The 27,747-nt window shown below is 41.7% G+C and overlaps 1 protein-coding gene across 2 annotated transcripts in view; it reads left to right on the top strand.

The window, feature by feature from the left end:
- The first annotated feature begins 1,436 nt into the window (after positions 1-1,436).
- pls1 (plastin 1 (I isoform)) overlaps positions 1,437-27,747 on the top strand; it is a 29,316-nt gene continuing 3,005 nt past the window's right edge. The window contains exons 1-12 of one of the 2 annotated variants that reach the window (XM_062992945.1): positions 1,437-1,527; positions 3,721-3,881; positions 6,930-7,059; positions 9,086-9,218; positions 10,095-10,176; positions 15,230-15,395; positions 19,739-19,881; positions 20,914-21,009; positions 21,092-21,287; positions 22,180-22,255; positions 24,339-24,453; positions 26,483-26,616. In XM_062992945.1, the coding sequence (XP_062849015.1) occupies positions 1,458-1,527; positions 3,721-3,881; positions 6,930-7,059; positions 9,086-9,218; positions 10,095-10,176; positions 15,230-15,395; positions 19,739-19,881; positions 20,914-21,009; positions 21,092-21,287; positions 22,180-22,255; positions 24,339-24,453; positions 26,483-26,616 (1,502 nt within the window). In that variant the 5' untranslated portion in view covers positions 1,437-1,457. The remainder of the gene's footprint in view (positions 1,528-3,720; positions 3,882-6,929; positions 7,060-9,085; positions 9,219-10,094; positions 10,177-15,229; positions 15,396-19,738; positions 19,882-20,913; positions 21,010-21,091; positions 21,288-22,179; positions 22,256-24,338; positions 24,454-26,482; positions 26,617-27,747) is intronic. The other variant, XM_062992944.1, reaches the window with a different exon arrangement.

Below are 27,747 nucleotides of genomic sequence, written 5' to 3'. Positions count from 1 at the left end.
TTTTGGTGACCTGTACCTTAAATTAACCAGGGTGTCATGGATCCAACAATAAAAAGCTACAATCATAGCTTATAACATATTTGTGGACCTTTTAGTGCTTCTTTTGTTGGGCTGTTACTCGTATTCATGATGGTTCTGTTGAATTGAACCTGCATCCTCTTACATTTTGGCTGGGTCTTCTTTCACACTTACTTTTAAAAGTTTTGGTGATCTTATCTTTGAGGTGGTTCTTGTAGCTCTCAGGCAGTTTGCGGTGTTAAAATTGTTGGACCAAAAAGCAAGTTTCCTGTAAAGCTGTAAGCCTTCGCCTGTGGTGAGTGTGTTAACTTGTTCTTCTGAGCAGACTATCAATTTTCCTAAGCTCAATGGTCAATTTTCCTAATGGTTCCAGAGTATTTGATTAGTGGATGTCATACACAACAGACTTACACTAATATCCACCTTGAATCATGTTCTCATCTTCAAGGTGGTTCTGTCTATTACTCTTAATTGTAGGTCAATATTTGTGCTTGGTGCTTTGACCATTAGGTGGCATGCTAGGTAACCTGGACCATTGATTAACCTGAATGGGGTTGATCTACAGACCAGATTATATGTGCATTTTAATCATGTGATTGTGGCTGCTTGGATTTGCATATGACAAACATGTCTACCACAGTGTGTCTGAAGTCCTTGACCAATCTGCTCTGCTGATCCAGGAAACTCTTCATGGCCTGATACTCCTGATCTGTGGTTTTATGGAGTTGGTTTTGTTTAACAGCCCCTACAGGTAGCGCAAGGTTAATTGGGCTGGACGCCTGAAGAGTGGAATATGTGTGGCTCTGAGTATGCCAGGGTGTTTTGGGAGTCAAATATATGTTGGGTCTGTAAAGATGCGGTTTGACAAGTTTGGTGTGAAGAAACTCCAGTGGCCTGCATTGAGCTCTGACCTCAACTTTCTTCAACACTTTATTTAATCAATCTGTAAATGGAATGAACACAAACTCCTGATCAAAAAATACTTCTATTTATATTCATTTAAAATATTCCGTATTAATGTGTGGTTTTGAAGGCATACTGGTTTTGCAGTGGTAAAATACACTGGCCTACCTCTGCTGAGATCTGAGGATCTGGGGTTTAAATTTTAGTGGTGCTATCAGTCAGTCAGGCATCTGCAGCCTAGCCACTTGGATGTGTGCTTGTCAGTGTGTTCTCAGTGGCAATCAAAGGGTTGTTCTGCAGACCGGTAAATATAGGTAAAGCCAGAAAAAAGAACAAATACCTGTGTTGGACTGGGTTAGGTCAAGAGTGCAAATATTTTTGCACATATAGTGTACATTAGCATTTTATAGTTTTTTCAGACACAGATTATACCATGTACTTATGTTGTTGTTTTTTTCTGGCGTGAGTAAAAATTATTCTCTGTTGTTTTTTTTCTAGGCACTTTGTTGGGTGAGAGAAGTTGTGGACAGAGCAACATGGAGAACAATGCAACACAGATCTCTCGAGACGACCTGGAGGAGCTCAGACAGGCCTTTAACAAAATCGGTCAGCCAGCATGCATCATTACACACATAAGACATGTCCAGATACCTCACTGTACCATGTTGTGCCTCACTGTTCATTAGTTTTGAGAGAAAAGAACTAAAGAAAGAAACTAAACAACATACAGTGTATCACAAAAGTGAGTACACCCCTCACATTTCTGCAAATATTTCATTATATCTTTTCATGGGACAACACTATAGAAGTAAAACTTGGATATAACTTAGAGTAGTCAGTGTACAGCTTGTATAGCAGTGTAGATTTACTGTCTTCTGAAAATAACTCAACACACAGCCATTAATGTCTAAATGGCTGGCAACATAAGTGAGTACACCCCACAGTGAACATGTCCAAATTGTGCCCAAAGTGTCAATATTTTGTGTGACCACCATTATTATCCAGCACTGCCTTAACCCTCTTGGGCATGGAATTCACCAGAGCTGCACAGGTTGCTACTGGAATCCTCTTCCACTCCTCCATGATGACATCACGGAGCTGGTGGATGTTAGACACCTTGAACTCCTCCACCTTCCACTTGAGGATGCGCCACAGGTGCTCAATTGGGTTTAGTCCATCACCTTTACCTTCAGCTTCCTCAGCAAGGCAGTTGTCATCTTGGAGGTTGTGTTTGGGGTCGTTATCCTGTTGGAAAACTGTTTTCGAAGGGAGGGGATCATGCTCTGTTTCAGAATGTCACAGTACATGTTGGAATTCATGTTTCCCTCAATGAACTGCAGCTCCCCAGTGCCAGCAACACTCATGCAGCCCAAGACCATGATGCTACCACCACCATGCTTGACTGTAGGCAAGATACAGTTGTCTCGGTACTTCTCACCAGGGCGCCGCCACACATGCTGGACACCATCTGAGCCAAACAAGTTTATCTTGGTCTCGTCAGACCACAGGGCATTCCAGTAATCCATGTTCTTGGACTGCTTGTCTTCAGCAAACTGTTTGCGGGCTTTCTTGTGCGTCAGCTTCCTTCTGGGATGACGACCATGCAGACCGAGTTGATGCAGTGTGCGGCGTATGGTCTGAGCACTGACAGGCTGACCTCCCACGTCTTCAACCTCTGCAGCAATGCTGGCAGCACTCATGTGTCTATTTTTTAAAGCCAACCTCTGGATATGACGCCGAACACGTGGACTCAACTTCTTTGGTCGACCCTGGCGAAGCCTGTTCCGAGTGGAACCTGTCCTGGAAAACCGCTGTATGACCTTGGCCACCATGCTGTAGCTCAGTTTCAGGGTGTTAGCAATCTTCTTATAGCCCAGGCCATCTTTGTGGAGAGCAACAATTCTATTTCTTACATCCTCAGAGAGTTCTTTGCCATGAGGTGCCATGTTGAATATCCAGTGGCCAGTATGAGAGAATTGTACCCAAAACACCAAATTTAACAGCCCTGCTCCCCATTTACACCTGGGACCTTGACACACGACACCAGGGAGGGACAACGACACATTTGGGCACAATTTGGACATGTTCACTGTGGGGTGTACTCACTTATGTTGCCAGCTATTTAGACATTAATGGCTGTGTGTTGAGTTATTTTCAGAAGACAGTAAATCTACACTGCTATACAAGCTGTACACTGACTACTCTAAGTTATATCCAAGTTTCATGTCTATAGTGTTGTCCCATGAAAAGATATAATGAAATATTTGCAGAAATGTGAGGGGTGTACTCACTTTTGTGATACACTGTATGATTGCCCTAAAACATCATAAGTCACATTTTATCTAAGTAAAAACCCATTCATTTACAGTGTAATCTGTAGTAAATGTAATACTACGAGGAATGTAGAACACCTAAGCAGTGCTAGCCGCCTGGCTGGGTGCTCAACAGACACATTTAGCCATGTCAGAAGGAGGGAGGTTGGATAGGGTTTCATTTCATTGCCAAAGCAATAGCAGAATCTGGTGATTAAGAAACACATTAGGTATAGCGTGACTTTCTAAGAAAATCCACTGCTGGCTGGTATAAAGAAGGGCCAATGATTGCACCCATGTCAGAGAAAGCAGGTGCTAGTCTGTGACTCTCCTTGGCCAGCACAGGGGTGGTAACAATTAGATGAGGAAAAGAAAAGGATGAATTACAAATAGAAAATGCCAAAAAATGACGTGATCTACTAATCTGAAGTTTTAAACCTCACTAGCTGCACTAACAGCTGATTTGTGTCCTTTGGTTCGTCTGCAGACATCGACCACAGCGGCTTTGTCAGCGATTACGAGTTGCAGGAGGTCTTTCGTGAGGCCAGCCTCTTCCTGCCAGCGTATAAGGTGCGAATGATTACAGAGAAGTTCCTAACTGGAGACACCAACAAAGATGAGAAGATTTCCTTTGAGGAGTTTGTTGCGGTGATTATTAACCTACGTTCACACTACATTCTTTTATAAGTTTATTATTGGCTTTATAAAAATATAATCTGTCAAATGTACACTATATGGCCTAAAATATATGGACACCCCTACTGATGAGTAACTGAGTCAGAGTTTAAATATAGGAATAACTTAAGCATGACCATGACGCTCTAAAGTATGTGGACGCCTGACCATGAGCTTGTCTGACATCTCATCATTAATATGGCATCAATATAGATTTTAGCTCCTATTTTGACAACAGCAGCCTTAACTGCTGCTTAAGCGTTTCTCCACCACAAGATGTTGGAGTGAGTCTATGGAAATTGTTTCCCATTCAGTTGAAAGAGCTTTGGGGTCAGGAAGTGATGTTGGATGAGAAGTCTTGATTTTTAGTTGACGTTCCAATTGATTTACAAAGGTCCACCAAACAAAAAAAGGCCCTTTTCTAAACTGCTCCCAACTAGTTGGAAACATCAAATTTATTGTACATGATTAATTGTAAACACCTGTTAGTAATTGATTTGACTGTAAATCCTGAACACAGTAATTAGGTGTGGTGTCCACATATGTTTGGTCATATAGTGTATATACCTTTAGGGACTGAAAAGAAAGGGAGATTTAAACCATACTAACTTTTATAAGATGGATATTGTGTTCCCTACTACTTTCCTAAACCGGTTTTCAGGTCCCCAAACTACGGTGGCCGAGAAGTGCAAAACAAATTTACATTTCAGAAAACAAAATTACAAAAAAACAAAAACAAATTTACACATTTTAATTAACACAAAATGGACAAAACATTGTTTATTAGGGACGGAACATTTGATACCGAGGCTTTAAAGCTTGTTTCACTTTTGTAACACTGGACTCAGTGTATCGGAGCTTATATTAAAGCAGCAGCATGTGCAGGACTGATGAAGCTTTGGCGCTGTGTTTTATCTCACTCACTATATAAGAGAGGGGGGGGGGGGGGGGGGGCACCTTACACAGTCATGAGAACAAAGGTTTTATTTATGGTGTTTAACATTTATTATTTTTATTCTTTATAATAATAAGTCAGAACCATATTTTAGGCACAACAAACGCACTCTGCCCACTGCGCTACTCATACAGCGGTGTATTAAACAGGTTCTGCTGCTATAACCAGCGCGCACACACCGTTACTAAGAATAAAAGTGAACACTACTTAATATAATTCCCACAGTCTCCCATTGATAAAAATACGGAACAAAGCGTCCTGTATCAGTTCAGTACTGAACGCGGTGTTTAGTTTCCAGATAAAGCAGGATTGTGTATGTTACAGGACGGTGGGTAACCCTGGTTTGATTGTCTCTTATATAGTGAGTGAGATAAAACTCAGCACCAAAGCTTCATCAGTCCCGCACATGCTGCTTTAATATAAGCTCCGATACACTGAGTTACAAAAGTGAAACAAGCTTTAAAGCCTCGGTATCAAATGTTCCGTCCCTAATAAACAATGTTTTGTCCATTTTGTGTTAATTGCTTTCATTATTTCGCTTTTGTTGTTCTTGTGGGAATTCCTTAGATGTTTAGAAGAGCGGACTGTAGATAGAGATGCACACGCCACGTCTAAACATCTGCACAATCTAATAACTTTCCACAAGAAAAACAATAGCGGGTCAACTGGATAAAATGATTTCCACAAACTGGACAAAACCTTGTTTATCGTCACCATCACAAACTCCGTTCACTTTACCGCTGACAAACAGTTTGATTGACAGCAGGTAAGCAACACGCACTTCCGGTTTATTGTACCTACCTTTTCCGTCAGAAATGTGCGGCCGAGAAGTGCAAAACAAATTTACATTTTAGAAAACAAAATTACATATGCCGAAAACAAATTTTCAAGTACTGAAACACTTTTACATATGCCAAAACAAATTTACAAACACTGGGTACCCAAACACTTGTAAATTTGTTTTTGCTTTCGTTGTAAATTTGTTTTTGTTTTTTTGTAATTTTGTTTTCTGAAATGTAAATTTGTTTTGCACTTCTCGGCCACCGTACCAAACTACCTACATTTGTGCTCCTTGTCAAAAAAACAAGTCATCACCAGTGCCGAGATTCTGAGCTCCCGGGTTTAGATCTCGCCATCGGGGTCCCCAGCAGCAGATTGGCTACACTAAATTGGGAGAAAAATGCATTAAAAAAATACTCAAAAAACAAGTCATTTTAACTTAAAAGTTCAGTTATTGTTTTTTTTTTTGGAGATTTAGAAAATCAATTCAAATGAAAAAGGCCTGTATGCAAAAGAAGTCTATTCTTATTCTTTTGTGATTAGACCATGATACCTCAACCTCTTGTAGTCACTTTGAGTCAAATACGTCGCTGTAGTTGCTGGACAATTAAACTAAAATGTAAATGATGTTTATTTTGAGCCATCTGTGAGTGGACGCCACACCCAGGATTAAGCTTTTACAACAAAAACAATATTTATCAGACACTCGACTTCTACCTAGTACTGGCTCATGTCACTGACTGATTGAGTTGACTATGTGCTTACAAAAGTGTAATAATGTAAATCATGCTTACATGATGGATACATGATAGTAAATAATTCCTGTTGTATCAAAAACTGTTAGGAACACTGACGAATCCTAACATTACACGACACTAGTGTGTGAAAAATGGATTTTTATCATTTTCAGCCTATCTGAATAGTGGGGTGCCAGATGTGTCACATAGATTGTGATTGGTTCTTGGAACTAGTTGGTTCCAAATATCCTAATTGTGATCCCTCTGCTGTTTGCACCACCACTGCCCTGACGAGAGTAGCAGACTATCATACATATTGACCGGTATTCATAATAAGTCTTAAGACGTAGAGATGTTCCTCATCCCCTTTCCTGCTTTCCTAAGGCGTCCATAAACTACTAATAGAAACATGCTTTATCATTGCTCATTTAAAGTTTAGTGAGAGTTTCTAAACATCAAAACCCTGGAAACAAGCAGGAACATTTATTATAGGCAGCACAGTTTTGGTGAAGATTCATTCATTATTTCTTACTCGATTTGATTCTGCAGATATACCAAGAGTTAAGAAGTCAAGAAGTGAGAGAAACCTTTCGCAAGACCATCTCAAGGAGGGACGGGATCCACTCGTTTGGAGGAACCTCCGGAGTCTCAAGCGAGGGAACTCAACACTCATATTCCGGTAAGATTTAACAGCGTTGTAATATTGCAGCTGTTCAGGTGAACAGAAATGAAGAAACACCGTAAATATTGACAGCAGTGTGAATGAAGGAAGTGAGAGCAGTGAGATTATTAGTAGTACAATGTTTACTCTACTGGTTGTTCGAAGTTTATTGAGCTAAGAACTACAAACCCCATTTTCAGAAAAGTTAGGACATTTGTAAAATGCAGATATCTATCTATCTATCTATCTATCTATCTATCTATCTATCTATCTATCTATCTATCTATCTATCCATCCATCCATCCATCCATCCATCCATCCATCCATCTATCCATCCATCCATTCATCTACGTATATCCCTACATCTATATGTAGACATCCCCAACCGGCCCGCATGAGGTTCGTGGCAATTAAAAATTAGATGTAAATAAATGTACATCAAACATGCAATATAACAGGACTGATTTTGCTGTGTCTTTAAATATCTGTACGTTTCGAGTTGCGTATGCGCGTGTGTGCGCGAGTGTATCAGCTTCACTGTAATGCGAACAGAACTGAGTGTGACTGACGGTGGAGTTTTTAACAAGACACGAACTTCTGAATTGTTTATTTACTAAAGTCAGATGTAACGCTGGTTAAGGATCAGAATTTAGGCTCTAAATCGCTGTTACGGTACTAAACAGAAATACAAGAACATGAACGATGTGGAGCGTCACACCTGAAGCTTCTCTAACTAAACTGCAAAAGCAACAAAGACTTTATAAAGTTTAACACATCCAGAACTGAAGCAGTCAGCACCAGCTCTGTGATTTTAAAAATAATATTAAACAATAACAAAGGACTGAAAAACAAATGAGGTAATTAGACTCAAAACAAAATAGTGTAAAGTTTAAAAACCTGCACATTTTGTTCACATTTGTTTTTGCGTTTGTTTGTTTAAATAGTAAAATAATGTTGATGTTTTTACTCTACCTACTTCTAATTTTCTAAATGTAACATCAAAACATTAACAGCTTATTAGAACTGTACAATTCACTGCTTTTCATAAAGAGTGGACAGTTGTAGCCTAGTGGTTAAGGTACTGGACTAGTAATCAGAAGGTTGCCTCACCACTGCCAGGTTGCTGCTGTTGGGCCCTTGAGTAAGTCCCATAACCCTTAATTGCTCAGACTGTATACTGTAACTGTAATGTAAATCGCTTTGGATAAATGCGTCTGCTAAATGCTGAAAATGTAATGTAAATGTAAATAAAAAGATCAAATTAATATTGAGCAGAATTAAGTTCACCTTATTGGTCCGGCCCTCCACAACAGTCCGAGTTTCTTATGTGGCCCCTTGGGAAATTTAATTGCCCACCCCTGATCTATATCCATCCATCCATGCATCCATCCATCAATCTATATCCATCCATCCATCTATATCCATCCATCTATATCCATCCATCCATCTATATCCATCCGTCCATCTATATCCATCCATTCATCCATCTATCTATCCATTTATCTTTGCAGTCCTCCTTTTTCACTCAGCCACATGGTTTAATCATGTATGAAGGGCGCAAATTGAATACAACCTTGAGATGAGACAGGCTTTCTCATCTACTATTATCTACTATTAGAGCCTGACCTCACAATGAAGGCACAAATTCTCACATATATGTGGAAAGCCTTTAGAGTGGAGGCTGTTATACTTGCAAAGGAAGGGCTAGTAATGGAATGAAATGGAAACAGGATGGATTCTTTTTACGAGATCACAACTGGTTTGGCGAGACAACTTCATTTTATAAAATGTACTCAACAAACAAACTCTGTGTATTTCAAAAACACTAATACAACATAATCGCATTTGCAGTCCAGTTTCTTCACTCAGCCACATGGTTTAGTCGTTTCTGAGAGCCGAGCCAGAGCTCTGTCCCGTTAGATGAGATGAATTGCATGAATGAAGTCATTTGATTGCCCTTGGCTGTACACAAATCCCGCTGGTAATGTACGTCTGCCACTTACACTGATCATGTTTTTTTCTGTTCTGTAAAATCGCCCCTCAGATGAAGAGAAAGTAGCCTTCGTGAACTGGATCAATAAGGCCTTGGCTGAAGACCCTGACTGCAAACATATTATCCCTATGGACCCGAATACTGACAACCTGTTCCAGTCGGTTAAGGACGGGATTCTTTTATGGTAATGTGATCACACTTATAAACAGCTCTGTTTAATCGTACATGTTCTTCTTCTTATTATTTTTATTTTATTCTTAAACATGACAAACATTTTGTCCGGGGACTGTATTAAGAGTCACAATTTGAACTCTGCAAACATAAAAATACAACCTTCAGATGAAACAGGCCCTCTCATCTCAGACTCAGACTCACCTTTATTGTCATTCAAAACCACGTACATGATATAAACGAAATATAGTTACCCAGGCCTCGGTGTGTGTGAGGTGAATAAAATAACTAAGAAACTGAAAAAAAGTAAGGGTAAAAAGTATTTACATTTTAAAGTATTACACAAAAAACTGCAGCAGCAACAGCTTATGTTGATCTAAAGTGCATAACTGCTAAAAGTATAGCAGCAAAAAGATGGTTGAAGTGACAGTGTGCCAGTTGTGTTCAGTATATGGCAGTGTGTATAGTGTTTATACATGGTTGTTGAGATGTATAATGTTTATATAAGGTAGTCAGTATATGGGGGGGGGGGACAATTCAGCAGTCTGACTGCAGCCAAATAAAAGCTGTTTTTCCATCTAGATGTTTTTACCTGGATGCAGAAATATAGATAATAGAAATCTTCACATCTTGACCTCACAATAAAGGCACAGATTCTCACGGATATGTAGAAAGCCTTCTCAAAAGAGCAGAGGTTGTTATACTCGCAAAGAAAAGGCTATTTCTGTATTAATGGAATGGAAACAGGAATTTGGAATAGGATTTCCATCCACATTTTTGACCATTTAGTGTAAATCACCATGTTTGAATACAGATCTGACCTTAAGAAGGTAAAATATTCATCATGTCATTTTGTGTCTGTTGCATTAATTATTGTATTTATTTGCAGCAAAATGATCAACCACTCTCAGCCAGACACGATCGATGAACGGGTCATCAACTCCAAGAAACGCACGGTGTTCACCGGCACTGTAAGTACTCGTCTTAAGTGTAGATGAAGATGATTTGGAGATGCACTGTGCCTTAAAAAAACCCTTGCTGCACTTAAATGACACCATGGGAAACTCTGCCAGGTTAGATGGAGAGAGGTCTCACCACAGATGTTTTAACCCATGAGGGCAGCACGGTGGCTAAGTAGGTGGCACTGTCACCTCACAGCAAGAAGGTCCTGGGTTCGATCCCCAGGTGGGGCGGTCCGGGTCTTTTCTGTGTGGAATTTGCATGTTCTCTCCTTGTCCGCGTGGGTTTCTTCCGGGTGCTCCGGTTTCCACCCACAGTCCAAAGACGTGCAAGTGAGGTGAATTGGAGATACAAAATTGTCCATGACTGTGTTTGATATCAAACTTGTGACCTGATGAATCTTGTGTAATGAGTAACTACCGTTTCCTGTCATGAATGTAACCAAAAGTGTAAAACATGACGTAAAATTTCTTATAAACAAACAAGCAAACAGAACCCATAAGGGACGTCATCTGTGTTATTTTTGGTAACTGTCTTCCAAGATTAAACTTGAACTTAAACTCTGACAAAAGGGGAACTTTCATCCATGATCTGATTTAATGCAGTTTTTATTGTATTGTACTATGCTCCCACCACCATATCTTACAGTAGGGATGCTATTTCCTGGCTGATGTGCCTTGTTATTGTTATACCACACTTTGGTTGATCCTTGAACATCACTTTGAGTCGTCGATCTTCAGGATTCATGTCCATCTTCTTACCTTTGGTGTGAGCAGTGGTAGCTTAGTGGTTAATGTACTGGACTAGTGATCAGAAGATTGCTGGTTCAGGCACCACCTCTGCCAGGTTGCCACTGTTGGGCTTCTGAGCAAGCCCCTTGATTGCTTGCACTGTTTACTGTCATCGTTTTTTCTCTACCAAATTATCTCTGTCATACTGATGACTAAAGACAATGAAATATACACTAGCTTAGGGACTAAATACTTATTTTGATGTCGAGATAAATGTTTACTTTGCTTTCTTCTTCTATGACTGTCTTTACTTTCTGGTACTGGGGTCTCTAGCTTGGACAACACAACACAAATTAATTCACAGAGTTTTGACTTTCTGGAACCATTGGTTCAGTTCACGCTCTGTGATTTGCTTTTCGTTCCATGGCATGTGCTGTTATGTGTTTAAATACAAAATGTACACGAGCTTTAGCCAGCACATCGTCGTGGGTATCTTCAGCTTTTATGTTTTGAGAAGTCCTTGGCCTGGATCCCAGAAGTTTAAAATTGGCAGATTTACCAACCACGTTCGATTTAAGGCTGTTGGATGACAGATTGTTGAATTTCGATACACTGGGTTGGCTGTCGTCACTTACCGTGAATGTGCTTGCGAGCAAGTTTATTTGGGAATGTCCCAGAGTCCCAGCCTGTCTGTCAGCAAACGCTGCGAGTGCCAAGACAGCAGCAAGACCTACTAGGCTGGCGCCCAAAACTGTGTCTGGATGCTTGCATCAGATAATATTCCCCCTGAAGCTATAAAAATCCTGCCTTTATATATCTTATAGTTATTTTCTTTGTCTAAGAGTGCACATTTTAAACATATTAAAGTTTTTATATACAGCATATTCGATCAGGTAAATTGTGTGCATTATGTCAAATCATACTTGCCTCAAAGCAAGGTTCAGTCCATCATAAAGAATGAAAGTAAATAGGTAAATATGAAACAGCAGCCACACTGTCTACGGCAGGACACTAATGAGAATGGCTACTGTGATAAGGTCAGTCATTCTCAGAAATCAGTGGCTAATGGATCAACTACACAGATCAGCCATTACATTAAAACCACCTCCTTGTTTCTACACTCACTGTCCATTTTATCAGCTCCACTTACCATATAGAAGCACTTTGTAGTTCTACAATTACTGACTGTAGTCCATCTGTTTCTCTGCATGCTTTGTTACCCCCGTTCACCCTGTTCTTCAATGGTCAGGACCCCCACAGGACCACCACAGAGCAGGTATTATTTAGGTGGTGGATCATTCTCAGCACTGCAGTGACACTGACATGGTGGTAGTGTGTTAGTGTGTGTTGTGCTGGTATGAGTGAATCAGACACAGCAGCGCTGCTGGAGTTTTTAAATACCGTGTCCACTCACTGTCCACTCTATTAGACACTCCTACCTAGTCGGTCCACCTTGTAGATGTAAAGTCAGAGACGATCGCTCATCTATTGCTGCTGTTTGAGTCGGTCATCTTCTAGACCTTCATCAGTGGTCACGGGACACTGCCCACGGGGCGCTGTTGGCTGGATGTTTTTGGTTGGTGGACTATTCTCAGTCCAGCAGTGACAGTGAAGTGTTTAAAAACTCCAGCAGCGCTGCTGTGTCTGATCCACTCATACCAGCACAACACACACTAACACACCACCACCATGTCAGTGTCACTGCAGTGCTCAGAATGATCCACCACCTAAATAATACCTGCTCTGTGGGGGTCCTGTGGGGGTCCTGGCCATTGAAGAACAGGGTGAAAGGGGGTTACAAAGCATGCAGAGAAACAGATGGACTACAGTCAGTAATTGTAGAACTACAAAGTGCTTCTATATGGTAAGTGGAGCTGATAAAATGGACAGTGAGTGTTGAAACAAGGAGGTGGTTTTAATGTTATGGCTGATCTGTGTATATCCAATATGTAAAGACACCCAAGGAGGACGGAGGTCCCTACTGAGTCTGGATCCTCCGCTATACAAATAAATTTAACTTTATTTGACTTAAAAACTAAAAGAAACTTTACTTGCAAAGAACTGGTCAGGAGTGACAGAGAACTGAATGGTGCACCGTACCAGGAGACCTTTGGTAATTCCCTGTTGTCAGAAAGCTCAAACTGGGAAGGTTGTTTGGATTTCAGCAAGACAATTACTCAAAGCAGCAATGAAGAAGTCTCAGAACAAAAATAAAACAAAGCCTTGAAAAAAGGACAAGGACCCTTGGAACTAAAGCCTTCTCTTTGGGTTAAAGGGGTGGCATTTGTTCCCTCTATCAAGTGTTAGTAACTCATAGGTTCTGTATACCTTGGGGTGTTATAACCCTCAACCGGGTGTTTTCAGCTGCCCAGTATCTCCAGACTACATGGTATTTGTCTTCATGTGTCTCTGAGGAAGTTTGTGTCGTCCCTCAACCTTCTTTGATCTGGATTAGCTAGATTTGACTAGATTTGACTCTGAGTGCCCGGTTTTAAAGTTCTTGGGTAAATTAGTCACAGGGCTATGAATATTTCAAGGTTAAAATCAATTTGTAAAAGGAAAACCAGAGTTGACGGTATTTGCTGTCGCATCTAGTTTGCAGAAGATCTAAGAGCTGTTGAGGTCTGATATAATATCATTGGGAGAAATGGGGGAGATTCCTTGGTTCCAAACTTAACCCGGGAAATGTTCTCCACCCAATTATTTGTTTCCAGCTGTCCACCTGTTCTAGGATATCTGATTTCCCAACAAGCTTTGGCAAACAGAATTCAAAGTACCTCATTAGTTGAGGCTAGGCAGGTGCATCTTTACCTAGTGATCGGTGCAAATCAATTTTACAAATGAGGACGATTTGAAAAGCAAATGAAGAACATTAAGGGAGTAAAAGACCCTCGAACTTAATTTTAAAAAAGTTGGTTCCAAGTCTTTATTTTTATCAGTACTTCTAATAAAAAAGACATGCAACCATTACTGACCATCATAAACTGATGTCACCCATTAGTCTCAGCAAATTTCTGACAATCACATGTGATATTTAAACAACTCCAGGTTGACGTAGTACCTGCAGACGTTTAACTAAATAAGCTATACTAAATAAACTATATGCTAAGTTAGGGTTGGGCAGTAATGAAGCACAAGTATTCCGCCCTGATTCAGATTTTTCTTTGTTAGCCAGCAACAAACTTTAGTTGAGCTTTAAAGTGCCGCTTGACTGTGGACAGTGTTGCCCACGTTGCAGCAGCTGATTTTGGTGACTCTTAGATTGCATCTGATCTTCTGGACAAATGTTTACTCAGCACAGTGTCATAGTTTGGAGGTTGAACAATATTGTAGAGCTTGCTGAAGTTGCTGCATGTATATGAACTGCTGCTAGTTTAACTCTTTGGATAGCTTGTACAATAAAATGCTGAAGTGCACTGGAATTAGTCCTCACCCCAAAAGCTGTTCATGGCTTGGGAGCTAAAATTCTAAACTTTGACTTGGAGGAACAGCAATTCTTTCTTATCAATCAGGCAACATTACATTTACATGTATATTTTCGGCATTTTATCAGACTCTTATCCAGAGTGACTTACAGATGAGCTTCCACTCTAGTTTAAGCAGCCAACAGTCCAAAGATACGAATCTGCTGAAACTCTGTAATAAAATAAATAAATAAAATGCTATAGAAGGTACGTGCATGTTATTGCTCAACCTAAGTGCTTAGTAAAGAGGTGATGAAGGTCTTTAATTGTCTTTTGAAGACAGTGAAAGACTCAGATGTTCAAACAAACATAAAGCATAGGCATTAATCAATCCAGGGTTTCTGCAAGCTCATGTCATCTGAGTAGAAGGCAGTAGGGCAGTGGTAGCTTAGCAGATGAGGTACTTGACTAGTAATCCAAAGGTTGCTGGTTCATGCCCCACCATCACCAAGTTGCCACTGTTGGGCCCCTGGGCAAGGCTCTCAATGTCAATTGCTCGAATTGTATTCAAGGATTATTCTAAGTTGCTTTGGATAAAAGTGTCTGCTAAATGCTGAAAATGTAAATGTAAAAGGAAGCATGTGCAACCCTCACCCTCCTGAATTAGTGGCTGCCGTGTGATTTGGGCAGACCAAAGTGTCTAAACTGGGTAGAAGATGCAGACTTGCAGAACATTTAGTTTGAAATCCTGCTTTTAATACGTCTGCCACAAACGAATTTGGCAAGCTGGACTGTTTTACTGTTTTTTGACCTTTATAAAAGGTCTATTCCATTGCCGTTACTCTCTTCTCATAGTGCCAAGGGTTTTGTATCATACATTGCTAAATGGACAAAATAAAACTTACAAACTGATCTGTCTTGTATTGTAGGAGAATCTGATCCTGGCCTTGAACTCGGCCTCGGCCATCGGCTGCACCGTGGTGAACATCGATGCTCAGGACATGATCGCTGGAACTCCTCACCTCGTGCTGGGACTCCTCTGGCAAATCATCAAGATCGGCCTGTTTGCAGACATCGAGATCTCCCGCAATGAAGGTCAGACTTGAGAATTTGTCAGGGTTTTGAAAAGATTTCCATTTATTCCATTTATTTTATGAGTTAGCCTTGCCTACACTATTCTATACACTATTGAAATTATTGTCTAGGGTTAATTGTTATTGTGAAAGTTTCGACCCTCAACCTTTTACTTCCAAATGTGTTTTCATCATACGACCAGTGATGGCATAGTTACCTTGAAAAAGTAATCTGATTACTGATTACTGATTACTCCTTTAAAAAGTAACTGTTACTTTATGGATTACTTGATTTTAAAAGTAACTAAGTTAGATTACAAGTTACTTTATTAGTTATATAATGCGGAATATTTCAAAGATATTCCTTTGCAATACTTTATCATTTGGCTGCCAACTTGTATGTACTGATGAGACTCAATTGAATCCCAGAACATGCTAGTGTGAATGCATGGAAAACTAATTTTAATTTTCTTTCAAGAATATGATACAGACTGACCAACACTATTACGCTAAATCAGCATTGAAAATTGACTTTACTTTTAATAGCCTTCTACAATGCTGGAGCTTCTTAAAACGGAAGATTTTCTTTTAAATAGAAGTGTTATTTACCTGCTATTAAATTGTTTTCCAACAAAATCCGCCCAATTTGGCGAATAATCGCCCAATCTGGCAACACTGGAATGCGCAGAGCCAGCTGGCGTTTTTATTCGTAGCGCGCCACGAATACTACTATATAGTACTACTGTACTTCTGTAATGGTGTTGGTGGTTGACATTTATGTTGAGTGTATTACTGCACTGTTTTGGTGAAGAACTACTCATCTGAGGTGCGCTGCTCCTGCGTGCAGAAATGCTTCCGCAAAAAAATTGCCGGCAAAGCGGTGGTGGGGGGGCCAGAGAGGTGGCCGATGATTACTTTATGGTGGCCATGGCAACCACTGGCCACCCCCTGGCTCCGCCCCTGCCAAGAAGAAAGCAAAAATATCTTTTCACTAAGGAAAATGACAAAAATAGTAACGCACAGTAACTTGGATAAGTAACTTTAATCTGATTACTGGATTGGAAATAGTAACGCGTTAGATTACTCGTTACTGAAAAATGTAGTCAGATTAGAGTAACAGACCATCAGTGCATACGACTCAGTATTAAATACACCGACCAGGCATAACATTATGAGCACTGACAGGTGAAGTGAATAACACTGATTACCTCTTCATCACGGCACCTGTTAGTGGGGGGGGGGATATATTAGGCAGCAAGTGCACATTTTATCCTCAAAGTTGATGTTAGAAGCAGGAAAAATGGGCGAGCGTGAGGATCTGAGCGACTCTGACGAGAGCCAGATTGTGATGGCTAGACGACTGGGTCAGAGCATCTCCAAAACTGCAGCTCTTGTGGGGTGTTCCCGGTCTGCAGTGGTCAGTATCTATCAAAAGTGGTCCAAGGAAGGAACAGTGGTAAACTGTTCATTGGCTCATTTATGCAAATGGGGAGAGAAGGCTGGCCCGTGTGGTCTGATCCAACAGACGAACTACTGTAGCTCAAACTGCTGAAGAAGTTAATGCTGGTTCTGATAGAAAGGTGTCAGAATACACAGTGCATCACAGATTGTTGTGTATGGGGCAGCAAATGGGGGACCAACACAATATTAGGAAGGTGGTCAAAATGTTATGCCTGACCTGTGTATGTGTAAAGATGCCATTGAATTATTTTATTGGCTGGACTTACCTGGGAAAATGAATACTGTTTTGCGTGGCTACCCAGCTATTAGAATTGTAATAGCTTTATTTATGTTGGATCCTACTGAGGTCACACAGTTGAGATGTCAGAACTTCATTTCACTTGTGGAGCTCTAGTCATTAGCATTCAGCCTTCCAACACACCTAGAATATGATTAATCCTCTTCATAAATCAAGCCTCTGCTGAAGACACTGGACTACAATGGTTAAGCACTTGATTGGACTGTAGATATCTGGAAAAACGGAATTTCTTAATTTCTAATCTAATGATTGAAATCGATGGGTCCTCCAGAAGTCTCAAAAACATTCCATCAAGGTGTGTTAAGTCTGGCCTCTGGTTGAAGGATTATCAACTTTAAATCAATTAGTCTGTATAGCAAGTTTACAAGAACCACTTTCACCATCTACCTTACATGATATTGTGAAAAGTCTGTGTAGGGTAAGACCAGAAACCACTGTTGGATGTGTTTAATCTTGCTACTCTAATAAATACAGCTACATTTGCTCAGCAATACTTCATTGTCACCAGACCAAGTCCACTGCATCACCAAGAAATACAGCCAGAAACTTTCTTATAGAAAAAGAAAGCCGTCAATTTTATGTCGAGTTCGAGTTCCAGCCAGCCTTCCTTTCCCTCAGATCCAGACGAGCGTGTCTATTGGATGCTCAACCAGACTGAGGCTTGATTTCAGGTTTCAGTGGTGGTGAGCCAGCACATTTCACTGCTGCACACAAATGCCTGTCAGAATGAAATAAAAATGTACGTCTTCTCGACTTGTTGCTCACAGTCACTTGGCAGTTCAGTAAGTAATTGAGCCTGGAGTGAACGAACAGTGCTACTGCATAGCTCTACACACTCGGACAACCAGACTCAAGAACAGCTCTTACCCCAGTGCAGTTACACTACTGAACACTTTAGCGTTCATTCAATACCTCATAGTATCAACACATACACCGATCAGCCATAACATTAAAACCACCTCCTTGTTTCTACACACACTATCCATTTTATCAGCTCCACTTACCATATAGAAGCACTTTGTAGTTCTACAATTACTGACTGTAGTCCATCTGTTTCTCTACATGCGTTGTTTGCCCCCTTTCATTCTGTTCTTCAATGGTCAGGACCCCCACAGGACCACCACAGAGCAGGTATTATTTAGGTGGTGGATCATTCTCAGCACTGCAGTGACACTGACATGGTGGTGGTGTGTTAGTGTGTGTTGTGCTGGTATGAGTGGATCAGACACAGCAGCGCTGCTGGAGTTTTTAAACACCTCACTGTCAGTGCTGGAGAATAGTCCACCAACCAAAAACATCCAGCCAACAGCACCCCGTGGGCAGCGTCCTGTGACCACTGATGAGGGTCTAGAAGATGACCGACTCAAACAGCAGCAATAGATAAGTGATCGTCTCTGACTTTACATCTACAAGGTGGACCAACTAGGTAGGAGTGTCTAATAGAGTGGACAGTGAGTGGACACGGTACAGCGCTGCTGTGTCTGATCCACTCATACCAGCACAACACACACTAACATACCACCACCATGTCAGTGTCACTGCAGTGCTGAAAATCATCCACCACCTAAATAATATCTGCTCTGTGGTGGTCCTGATCATTGAAGAACAGGGTGAAAGGGGGCTAAAAAAGCAAGCAGAGAAACAGATGGACTACATTCAGTAATTGTAGAACTACAAAGTGCTTCTATATGGTAAGTGGAGCTGATAAAATGGACAGTGAGTGTAGAAACAAGAAGGTGGTTTTAATGTTATGGCTGATCAGTGTATATAATTGTACAGATTTTAGTCATATCACAGTATTTATACAGCACATATACCTTTGCTATAATACACTCCACTGGTCTTGACTGTTTACATATTATATACGACCTCCTTAATAATGTCTTAGCTGTGACTGTACCTACACACACACACACACACACACACACACACACACACACACACACACACACACACAGTGCAATATATATATAAATAATGGTTCTGTGCAATATGTCTACAACATTGCTCCCAGCACCAGACTATCATTCTAATGGACACTTTATTATTATTTTTATTTATTGTTTTGCTAGATTTTGTAGCTAAAGTGTGTTACTTTTGATATAATTTACCTTAATTAAGCATTTGGGGGCATGGTGGCTCGGTGGGTACCACTGTCACTTCACAGCCAGAATGTCCTGGGTTCGCTACCCAGGCGGATCGGTCCGGGTCCTTTCTGTGTGGAGTTTGCATGTTTTCCCCGTGTCTGCGTGAGTTTCCTCCCACAGTCCAAAGACGTTCGATCAGGTTCATTGGAGATACAAAATTAGTCCATGACTGTGTTTGACATGAATTGATGAATAAATATATAAATCATAAATACATATTTAAGCATCTACAGACTTCAAACAACCTCTCATTGTACTTGTACAGTGACAATAAAGATCTTATCTCTTAAAAATAGGATTCTGGGTGCAGATTGCAAACCCACTGCAATCTGAATCTCCATTTAATCTGGTTAAGACCATGTTTTCACATTAATCTGAGTGTTCTGGGGATGTAAACACGCTGTGTACATGAACATGAGTACTGATGCGTGTTGTGTGTGTTCTGATGTGTGTTTGTAGCTCTTCTTGCACTGCTGGGTGAAAACGAGACGTTGGAGGACATGCTCAAAATGTCCCCAGAGGAGCTGCTACTGCGCTGGGTCAACTTCCACCTCACTAATGCTTGTGCCGAAAAAATCAAGAACTTTGGTGATGATATTAAGGTAGAGTCAGAGTTTCAGCCACATTTACCAGAAACAAATACGTTCTGATTGTACCTAAGGACCTGAGCATGGGCTTGTTGGAAATCCTATTTCAAAATCATGGCCGTTAATACAGAACTGGACCCCCTTTGCAGCTGTAACAGCCTCCACACTTCTAAAAAGACATATTTTAAAAGTGTATGTATCTCTATTTACTGAGAAAAGCATCTGTAATGTCAGGCACTGATTGATGTTGAAAGTAGGGCCTGGCTGGCAAATGACATTCCAATTAATCCCACAAATGTTTATTGGAATTGAGGTCAGGGCTCTGTGCAGGCCACTGTAGTGACACAGTTTGCTCTTGTACAGATTAGCTTTATAGGCCTTAAAATACAGATTTTTTTTATTGATTTATTTAGGTAACAGCATTTCCAGCATCACCTGGAAACTCTGGGTACAAGGCAAGAATACACCCTGGTCACCAATTAATCGCAGGGCTACATGCACTTCCTTTCATATAGGGGTGACTTAAAGCAGCCAAACAGAAAGCAGAAAACCTGGAGAACATGCCTAACTCAACTGATTATGGCTCAGAAATTGATTATTTTCCCATTTTTAAACGCTTACAATACAATCATATGCCAGCTTGTGGGGAGTCATTTATATTTTAGTTAGATAAGGAATTTGAGGTGGCATAGGGGCCCAGCTGGTAGAGTGGGTGCAAAACAGAAGCACTTGTCCCGGCAACCTGGGCCTGATCCACGCATCATGGTCTGAATACTTTCTAAATCACTGTATGTATATATGTGTACATTACAGTCATTTTTCCCATATCTCCCAGCTTTGAAAGCTTGGGTCAGTGTGTAGAGTCAGAGTGTAAAGTCACAGCATAGAGTCAAGACAAGAAAATCATCAGCTTTACACTGGGGCTCAACAGCTCCTTGGGAGAAAAGAGATTTAAACCCTTAGCCTTCTGATTAGAACTACCAATGTTAACCACAAAGACCCTTTATCAAGGGTGTTAATAATTTTGGAGCTTTTTCTTTATTGCAGGACTCCAGAGTTTACTTCAACCTACTGAACCAGATCGCACCTAAAGGAGACAAAGAGGGCGAGATACGGATCCCCATCGACATGTCTGGAATGAACGTGAGTCTGATATTTATTTTTTATTGATTTTTAAACATGTATGTACATAAATATGTAAGAAAATGATTTTTTTTCCTCTAAGGAAGCAGATGAAGTGGCGAGGGCAGAGCTCATGCTCAGGCAGGCGGCTCTACTCGACTGCCGGCAGTTCGTCTCACCTCGGGACGTAGTGTCCGGAAACAACAACCTCAACCTCGCCTTCGTAGCCAACCTGTTCAACATGTACCCGGCCCTGAGCAAACCCACCGACAACGACATCGACATCACGCAGCTCGAGGGTGAGCCGTCCAGAGATAACACGAACCCAGCTACGCTTTTAAACGTTCATCAGCCACCACGTCTGTCTGTTACGTTACGTTCCGAACTGAACAACAGATTCTTTTATTCCCCATTCATGTCATTTTTTAGCCCCTTTGTGTTGGCTCCTGATGCCAGGCGCGGGTGCACAGGTGGGGGCGTCAGCAGTCTTATATTTCCTTTTTGTTTTGGATTTCAATATTTCCTTTCACTGTTATCAGGACACGCTGGTCTAGAAATGATCTATTATTATTGTTTTACCGATTCATTGTGCTAATTTCCACCTGCCGGCGGAGTCTCTATTATGCCGTAGTAGCAACCAGTCTGAGAGAGTAAAAGGCCAACATGTGCTTCCTCTCTTACCAGCATAACCACCACTCTAACCAGGATATTGATCCTGGAAACACTCTGGACAGGGTGCGAATCACTCGCAGGGCCCCACCCTTTAAGACACAGCCAATTAACAAAGTTGTGCAGAAGATCAAAGCAGTTTTCTTTCTGAAATGTAACCTTAAAACAGGCATAAATATTTGCATGAGGGTCAGGTATGACCACCTTAAAATGTACTCAAGTGCTTCACATTTCTAATTTTACCTGACCTGGACAGAACCAAGGTTGAGGAAGTCCATTGTCTGATCAAGCCTGGGGAACAGTTTCTTCCCAAGGCGATTAACCTCCTCAGTCAGACCTCAGAAATGTCATTCCATCTGACAGTAACAACCCCCCAAAGGCTCCAGAGCAATCTGAAGACTTATAAACTTATAACAGTATACCATATGCCATTATTACATCCTTGTCTGTACATACTATGACAATGACAATAAAGGTATTCGTATTCTCAAACAGTGGGATTTATTTATGTTTCTACGATAGAATCGCGAGAGGACAAGACCTTCAGGAACTGGATGAACTCACTGGGTGTTAGTCCGTATGTCAACCGCCTATACAGGTAAGGAAACTGCACTTGCAGCAATTGCAGGTGCAATTACTCTAAAAAACGACTACACACAAGATTTTCTGTTTATTTTTCTGTCTCTCAAATACAGCGCTGTAACTGTGTTATCACCCCTTTTCTTATTGGTTGGACTATCGCCTGTATGTCACGTGCATTTTTCACCTGCACGAGTCGGGTTCATACACTGACGGGCCACAACCCCTTCAGCATTATTCCTCAGTTCCATGCAGGCGCCATCAGTCAGCCAGCAGGGGCCGCAGTCGCACCAGTTATGAGGACCTATGATCCGACTTTCTTACCCTCTAACCCTGAACAACAGCCAATCGTTGTTCATACAGCCGCCCAGCCCAGTCGGAAAGGCAGAGCTGAGATTCGATACGATGAGCGGCCTAGAATCAGCATTCTAAAACTCAACTAGAGATTGATGCTGATCAATCAGCTGGCCACAATGATCTGAAGTATGTGTGAAGCAGAAAAAATCAGGCATTTAAACCCAACAACACTGTACCTACTGTCATGCAAAAGTCATGCTAGAAAATCAAACAAACCCCGATTCAGCCGAACATGGTTCTCAAAGGTCCAAGCAAAGGCGCACCAGCAGTTTGTTTATGTGGTTAAACAATGTGCTGAAGATGTAAGCTCCAAACATTCAGTCACAAAAAAATTAAATGTAATTCCTTATATACACTTTTATGGACACTTTTTTATTATTGCAGTTTTGGGTTTTTAAAAGTTTTGACCTCGATTGTATGTGTCAGAGCTGGAAAATGGACAGTGCTCTACCACGAGACACAAACCTGGATCAATTTCAGCACCCTGTCACTTGATAGTCTGATCACGAGGACATTCCATCCAGACGGATCAGATATGAAATACCACGGTGTGTACAGATGTACAGAGCCACAACCCACAGGTCCTGTTTCCATATGAAGGGTTTGGTTGGTTTGCATATGTAAAGACTGCTGCGTTGTTTTTACTGCGTTTCTAATGTTGCTCTGCATTTTCTCTGAATCTCGCACCATCTGCACGCTGGCTGAGGAGAACCACAGACTAGCAGCTTTGTGTGCAGTCACCGAGTGCTACGTATGGAGGGTCACGCTGTACCCTGTGTGTTTTTCCACCATTGTGCTGGTGCCTCTACCAGACTCACAATCGTTATTCAGTCAGATTATCACTCAGAATTACGGCATCTCAGTCGGAGCATTTTAAGGCATCTAAGAACTTGCAAAGGATGACGTAAAATGCGTTTATGTACCCATAGCCCACCTCTTTGTATGGTCAAGGAGTGACTTTGAGCAAAGAGGTACGCAGAGTACGCTCACGTCAAACATGCAGACAAAGTCATTTGCATTAAAATGGTTTCATTCACCTGCCCACATTAAACCTCCGAGTTTGCTAGTAGGAAAAAATCAGCAGGAAAACAAATAGGGCCCTTTAAACTTGTATCCCAGCTCTCAATGGGCGCAAGGCACACAGAAACACCCAGGACAAGGTGCCAGTCCATCACCGGGCAGGCATACACACAAACACACACACACACACACACACACATCCAAGGGATTTAACTGTGGGAGGAAACCCACACAGACACGGGGAGAACATGCAACCTCCACACAGAAAGGACCCAGACCGCTTCACCTGGGAATCGAACCCAGGACCTTCATGCTGTCAGGTGACAGTGCTACCCACCCAGCCTCCCTGTAATTCCATTTACATTTTCGGCATTTAGCAGACACATTTATCCGAAGCGACTTACAGTACTGTGACAGTATATTGTCTAAGCGATTGAGGGTTAAAGGCCTTGCTCAAGGGCCCAACAGTGGCAACCTTTCAGTAGTGGGGCTTGAACCAGCAACCTTTGGATTACTAGTCTAGTACCTTAACCACTAGGCCACAGCTGTCCCTAGAAACATAACAACATATTCAAGGGGTCTGAATACCTACTAATTTCACCGTAAATGATAATCTAGTTTCACCCTTATTTTAATCCAGTGAGTTTTATTAGGACGGAACCCATCTGTCCTCTCACAGAGAACTGAAGCTCTTCTCTACAAGCTAACTCCTGTCTCCTCCACAGCGATCTGGCAGACGGCCTGGTTATACTTCAGCTGTACGAGAAAATCCAGGTTCCTGTGGACTGGAAGAAAGTGAACCGTCCTCCGTTTCCACCTTTCGGCTCACACATGAAAAAGGTGAGTATGAGATGAAGGTGGAGAAACAGGGTCTGTTTCTAAAGCTAATTAGGGACAGGGGTAACCTAGTGGGTAGAGCTTTGGACTATCAGTCGTAAGACTGTCGATTCAAATCCAGGCTCTGTTATGCAGCCATTAAGGGCCCTTGAGTAAGGTCCTTAACTCTGTCTACTCCAGGGGCACCGTACTGACCCTGCGCTCTGACCCCAGCTTCAAAACAAGCTGGGATATGCAGAAAACAATTATTGTACAGTACACGTGTATATGTACAGTGTATCACAAAAGTGAGTACACCCCTCACATTTATGCAAATATTTTATTATATCTTTTCATGGGACAACACTATAGACAAGAAACTTGGATATAACTTAGAGTAGTCAGTGTACAACTTGTATAGCAGTGTAGATTTACTGTCTTCTGAAAATAACTCAACACACAGCCATTAATGTCTAAATGGCTGGCAACATAAGTGAGTACACCCCACAGTGAACATGTCCAAATTGTGCCCAAAGTGTCAATATTTTGTGTGACCACCATTATTATCCAGCACTGCCTTAACCCTCCTGGGCATGGAATTCACCAGAGCTGCACAGGTTGCTACTGGAATCCTCTTCCACTCCTCCATGATGACATCACGGAGCTGGTGGATGTTAGACACCTTGAACTCCTCCACCTTCCACTTGAGGATGCACCACAGGTGCTCTATTGGGTTTAGTCCATCACCTTTACCTTCAGCTTCCTCAGCAAGGCAGTTGTCATCTTGGAGGTTGTGTTTGGGGTCGTTATCCTGTTGGAAAACTGCCATGAGGCCCAGTTTTCGAAGGGAGGGGATCATGCTCTGCTTCAGAATGTCACAGTACATGTTGGAATTCATGTTTCCCTCAATGAACTGCAGCTCCCCAGTGCCAGCAACACTCACGCAGCCCAAGACCATGATGCTACCACCACCATGCTTGACTGTAGGCAAGATACAGTTGTCTTGGTACTTCTCACCAGGGCGCCGCCACACATGCTGGACACCATCTGAGCCAAACAAGTTTATCTTGGTCTCGTCAGACCACAGGGCATTCCAGTAATCCATGTTCTTGGACTGCTTGTCTTCAGCAAACTGTTTGCTGGCTTTCTTGTGCGTCAGCTTCCTTCTGGGATGACGACCATGCAGACTGAGTTGATGCAGTGTGCGGCGTATGGTCTGAGCACTGACAGGCTGACCTCCCACGTCTTCAACCTCTGCAGCAATGCTGGCAGCACTCATGTGTCTATTTTTTAAAGCCAACCTCTGGATATGACGCCGAACACGTGGACTCAACTTCTTTGGTCGACCCTGGCGAAGCCTGTTCCGAGTGGAACCTGTCCTGGAAAACCGCTGTATGACCTTGGCCACCATGCTGTAGCTCAGTTTCAGGGTGTTAGCAATCTTCTTATAGCCCAGGCCATCTTTGTGGAGAGCAACAATTCTATTTCTCACATCCTCGGAGAGTTCTTTGCCATGAGGTGCCATGTTGAATATCCAGTGGCCAGTATGAGAGAATTGTACCCAAAACACCAAATTTAACAGCCCTGCTCCCCATTTACACCTGGGACCTTGACACATGACACCAGGGAGGGACAACGACACATTTGGGCACAATTTGGACATGTTCACTGTGGGGTGTACTCACTTATGTTGCCAGCTATTTAGACATTAATGGCTGTGTGTTGAGTTATTTTCAGAAGACAGTAAATCTACACTGCTATACAGGCTGTACACTGACTACTCTAAGTTATATCCAAGTTTCATGTCTATAGTGTTGTCCCATGAAAAGATATAATGAAATATTTGCAGAAATGTGAGGGGTGTACTCACTTTTGTGATACACTGTATATATGACAAATAAAAGAAACTCATTCATTCATTCTGTCGGGCAAGAATTTAAGCTTTGAGGCTCTTTGTCTGTGGTCAGGTGTCCACATACTTTTGGCCACGTACTGTATGAAAGTACTGTGTATTACAGTATAAATGCAGTGCTGTGTGTGTGTGTGTTTACAGATGGAGAACTGTAATTACGCCGTCGAGTTAGGCAGAACAGAAGCCAAATTTTCACTGGTGGGCATCGGAGGCCAGAATATCAACGAGGGCAACCAAATGCACACGCTGGCGCTGGTGTGGCAGCTAATGAGAAGGTACCTCATCCACGCTTCACCTGTCAGCTAACAAACTGTTCAGCATTCAAACCAGGGGTGCAAATTTTAACCCATCACTGACTATTATTACCCAACACGCGTACAGGAGCCCATTACCATTAGGTTTTACATTCACAAAGCTTTATTCTCAATTAAATATTTAATTTGCCTTCTTCTTGCGAGCACATATGACGTACAATGTCTATGTAGGGAATATGGGTGTGTTCGAAAACCTACTGAGCTCTCTACATAGACAGCATTTTACGTCATCCTATGCTCGTGCCCGAGAAGGAGGCTGTTCGAATTCCTAGACGCCTTAAAATGCTGCCTAATAATGAGGAATGAGGGAGCATCCGATGCTGCCTTATCGGTGAAGGCAATCCCAGAATTCAGTGCGGCACAACTTTTTTCTCTCCGAAAAATAAAATACATGGTGGACGGTGCGGACAAACGAGTTATTATCAGACGTAAATAAATTATTAATGATTTTTAATTTGTATAAAGGTGCACAAGTGTTTTTATTTGCAAATTCGGGCTTGTCAGCTAATTTAACAGTTTTCGGTACACGGAGGGAGACGTTAGCCTGCGTGCTAGTGCGTTGTGCCACCCCATCCCATTGGCTTGCATGGCATGAGGCTAACTGTGTTAGCTTAGTAAGCAAAAATTGATGGAATCGCTGTCTAAGTAGCGCGTTCAAATAACCAGAAGTTTGATGACTTATTAGAATCCTCTCTACTGAGGCAGCTGCCTGTGTCGGCAGTAAGACAGCAAGGCAGCTCCCTAAGTTTTCGAACACACTCCAAGTGTCTCACTAGATTTTTAGACAGAACCATAGCCTACCTTTTTCTAAGGTCAAGGAGTGACTTTGAGCAGAGTGGTACATAGTCAACAGCAATGCACATGCAGAAAAAGTCATTTGCATTTAAATGATTTCATTCACCTGCCCGCATGTACTTCACACCTTCGAGTTTACTAGCAAGAAAAAAATCTGCAAGAAAACAAATAGGTCACGTTTCTCTTTAAACTTGTACTGGGAAGCAGCTCACCAGTACAATTATTTTCCAAAACCAGCTTACCACTGCGGACCTCTCGACTGCCAATCTCAGCAGCTCTACCAACCTGGCTGGGCTT

This window comes from Trichomycterus rosablanca, chromosome 4, assembly GCF_030014385.1.
Source record: "Trichomycterus rosablanca isolate fTriRos1 chromosome 4, fTriRos1.hap1, whole genome shotgun sequence".
Taxonomy (NCBI): domain Eukaryota; kingdom Metazoa; phylum Chordata; class Actinopteri; order Siluriformes; family Trichomycteridae; genus Trichomycterus; species Trichomycterus rosablanca.
Note: the sequence above shows the minus strand (reverse complement) of the source record. Positions and strands in the feature narration are given on the sequence as shown.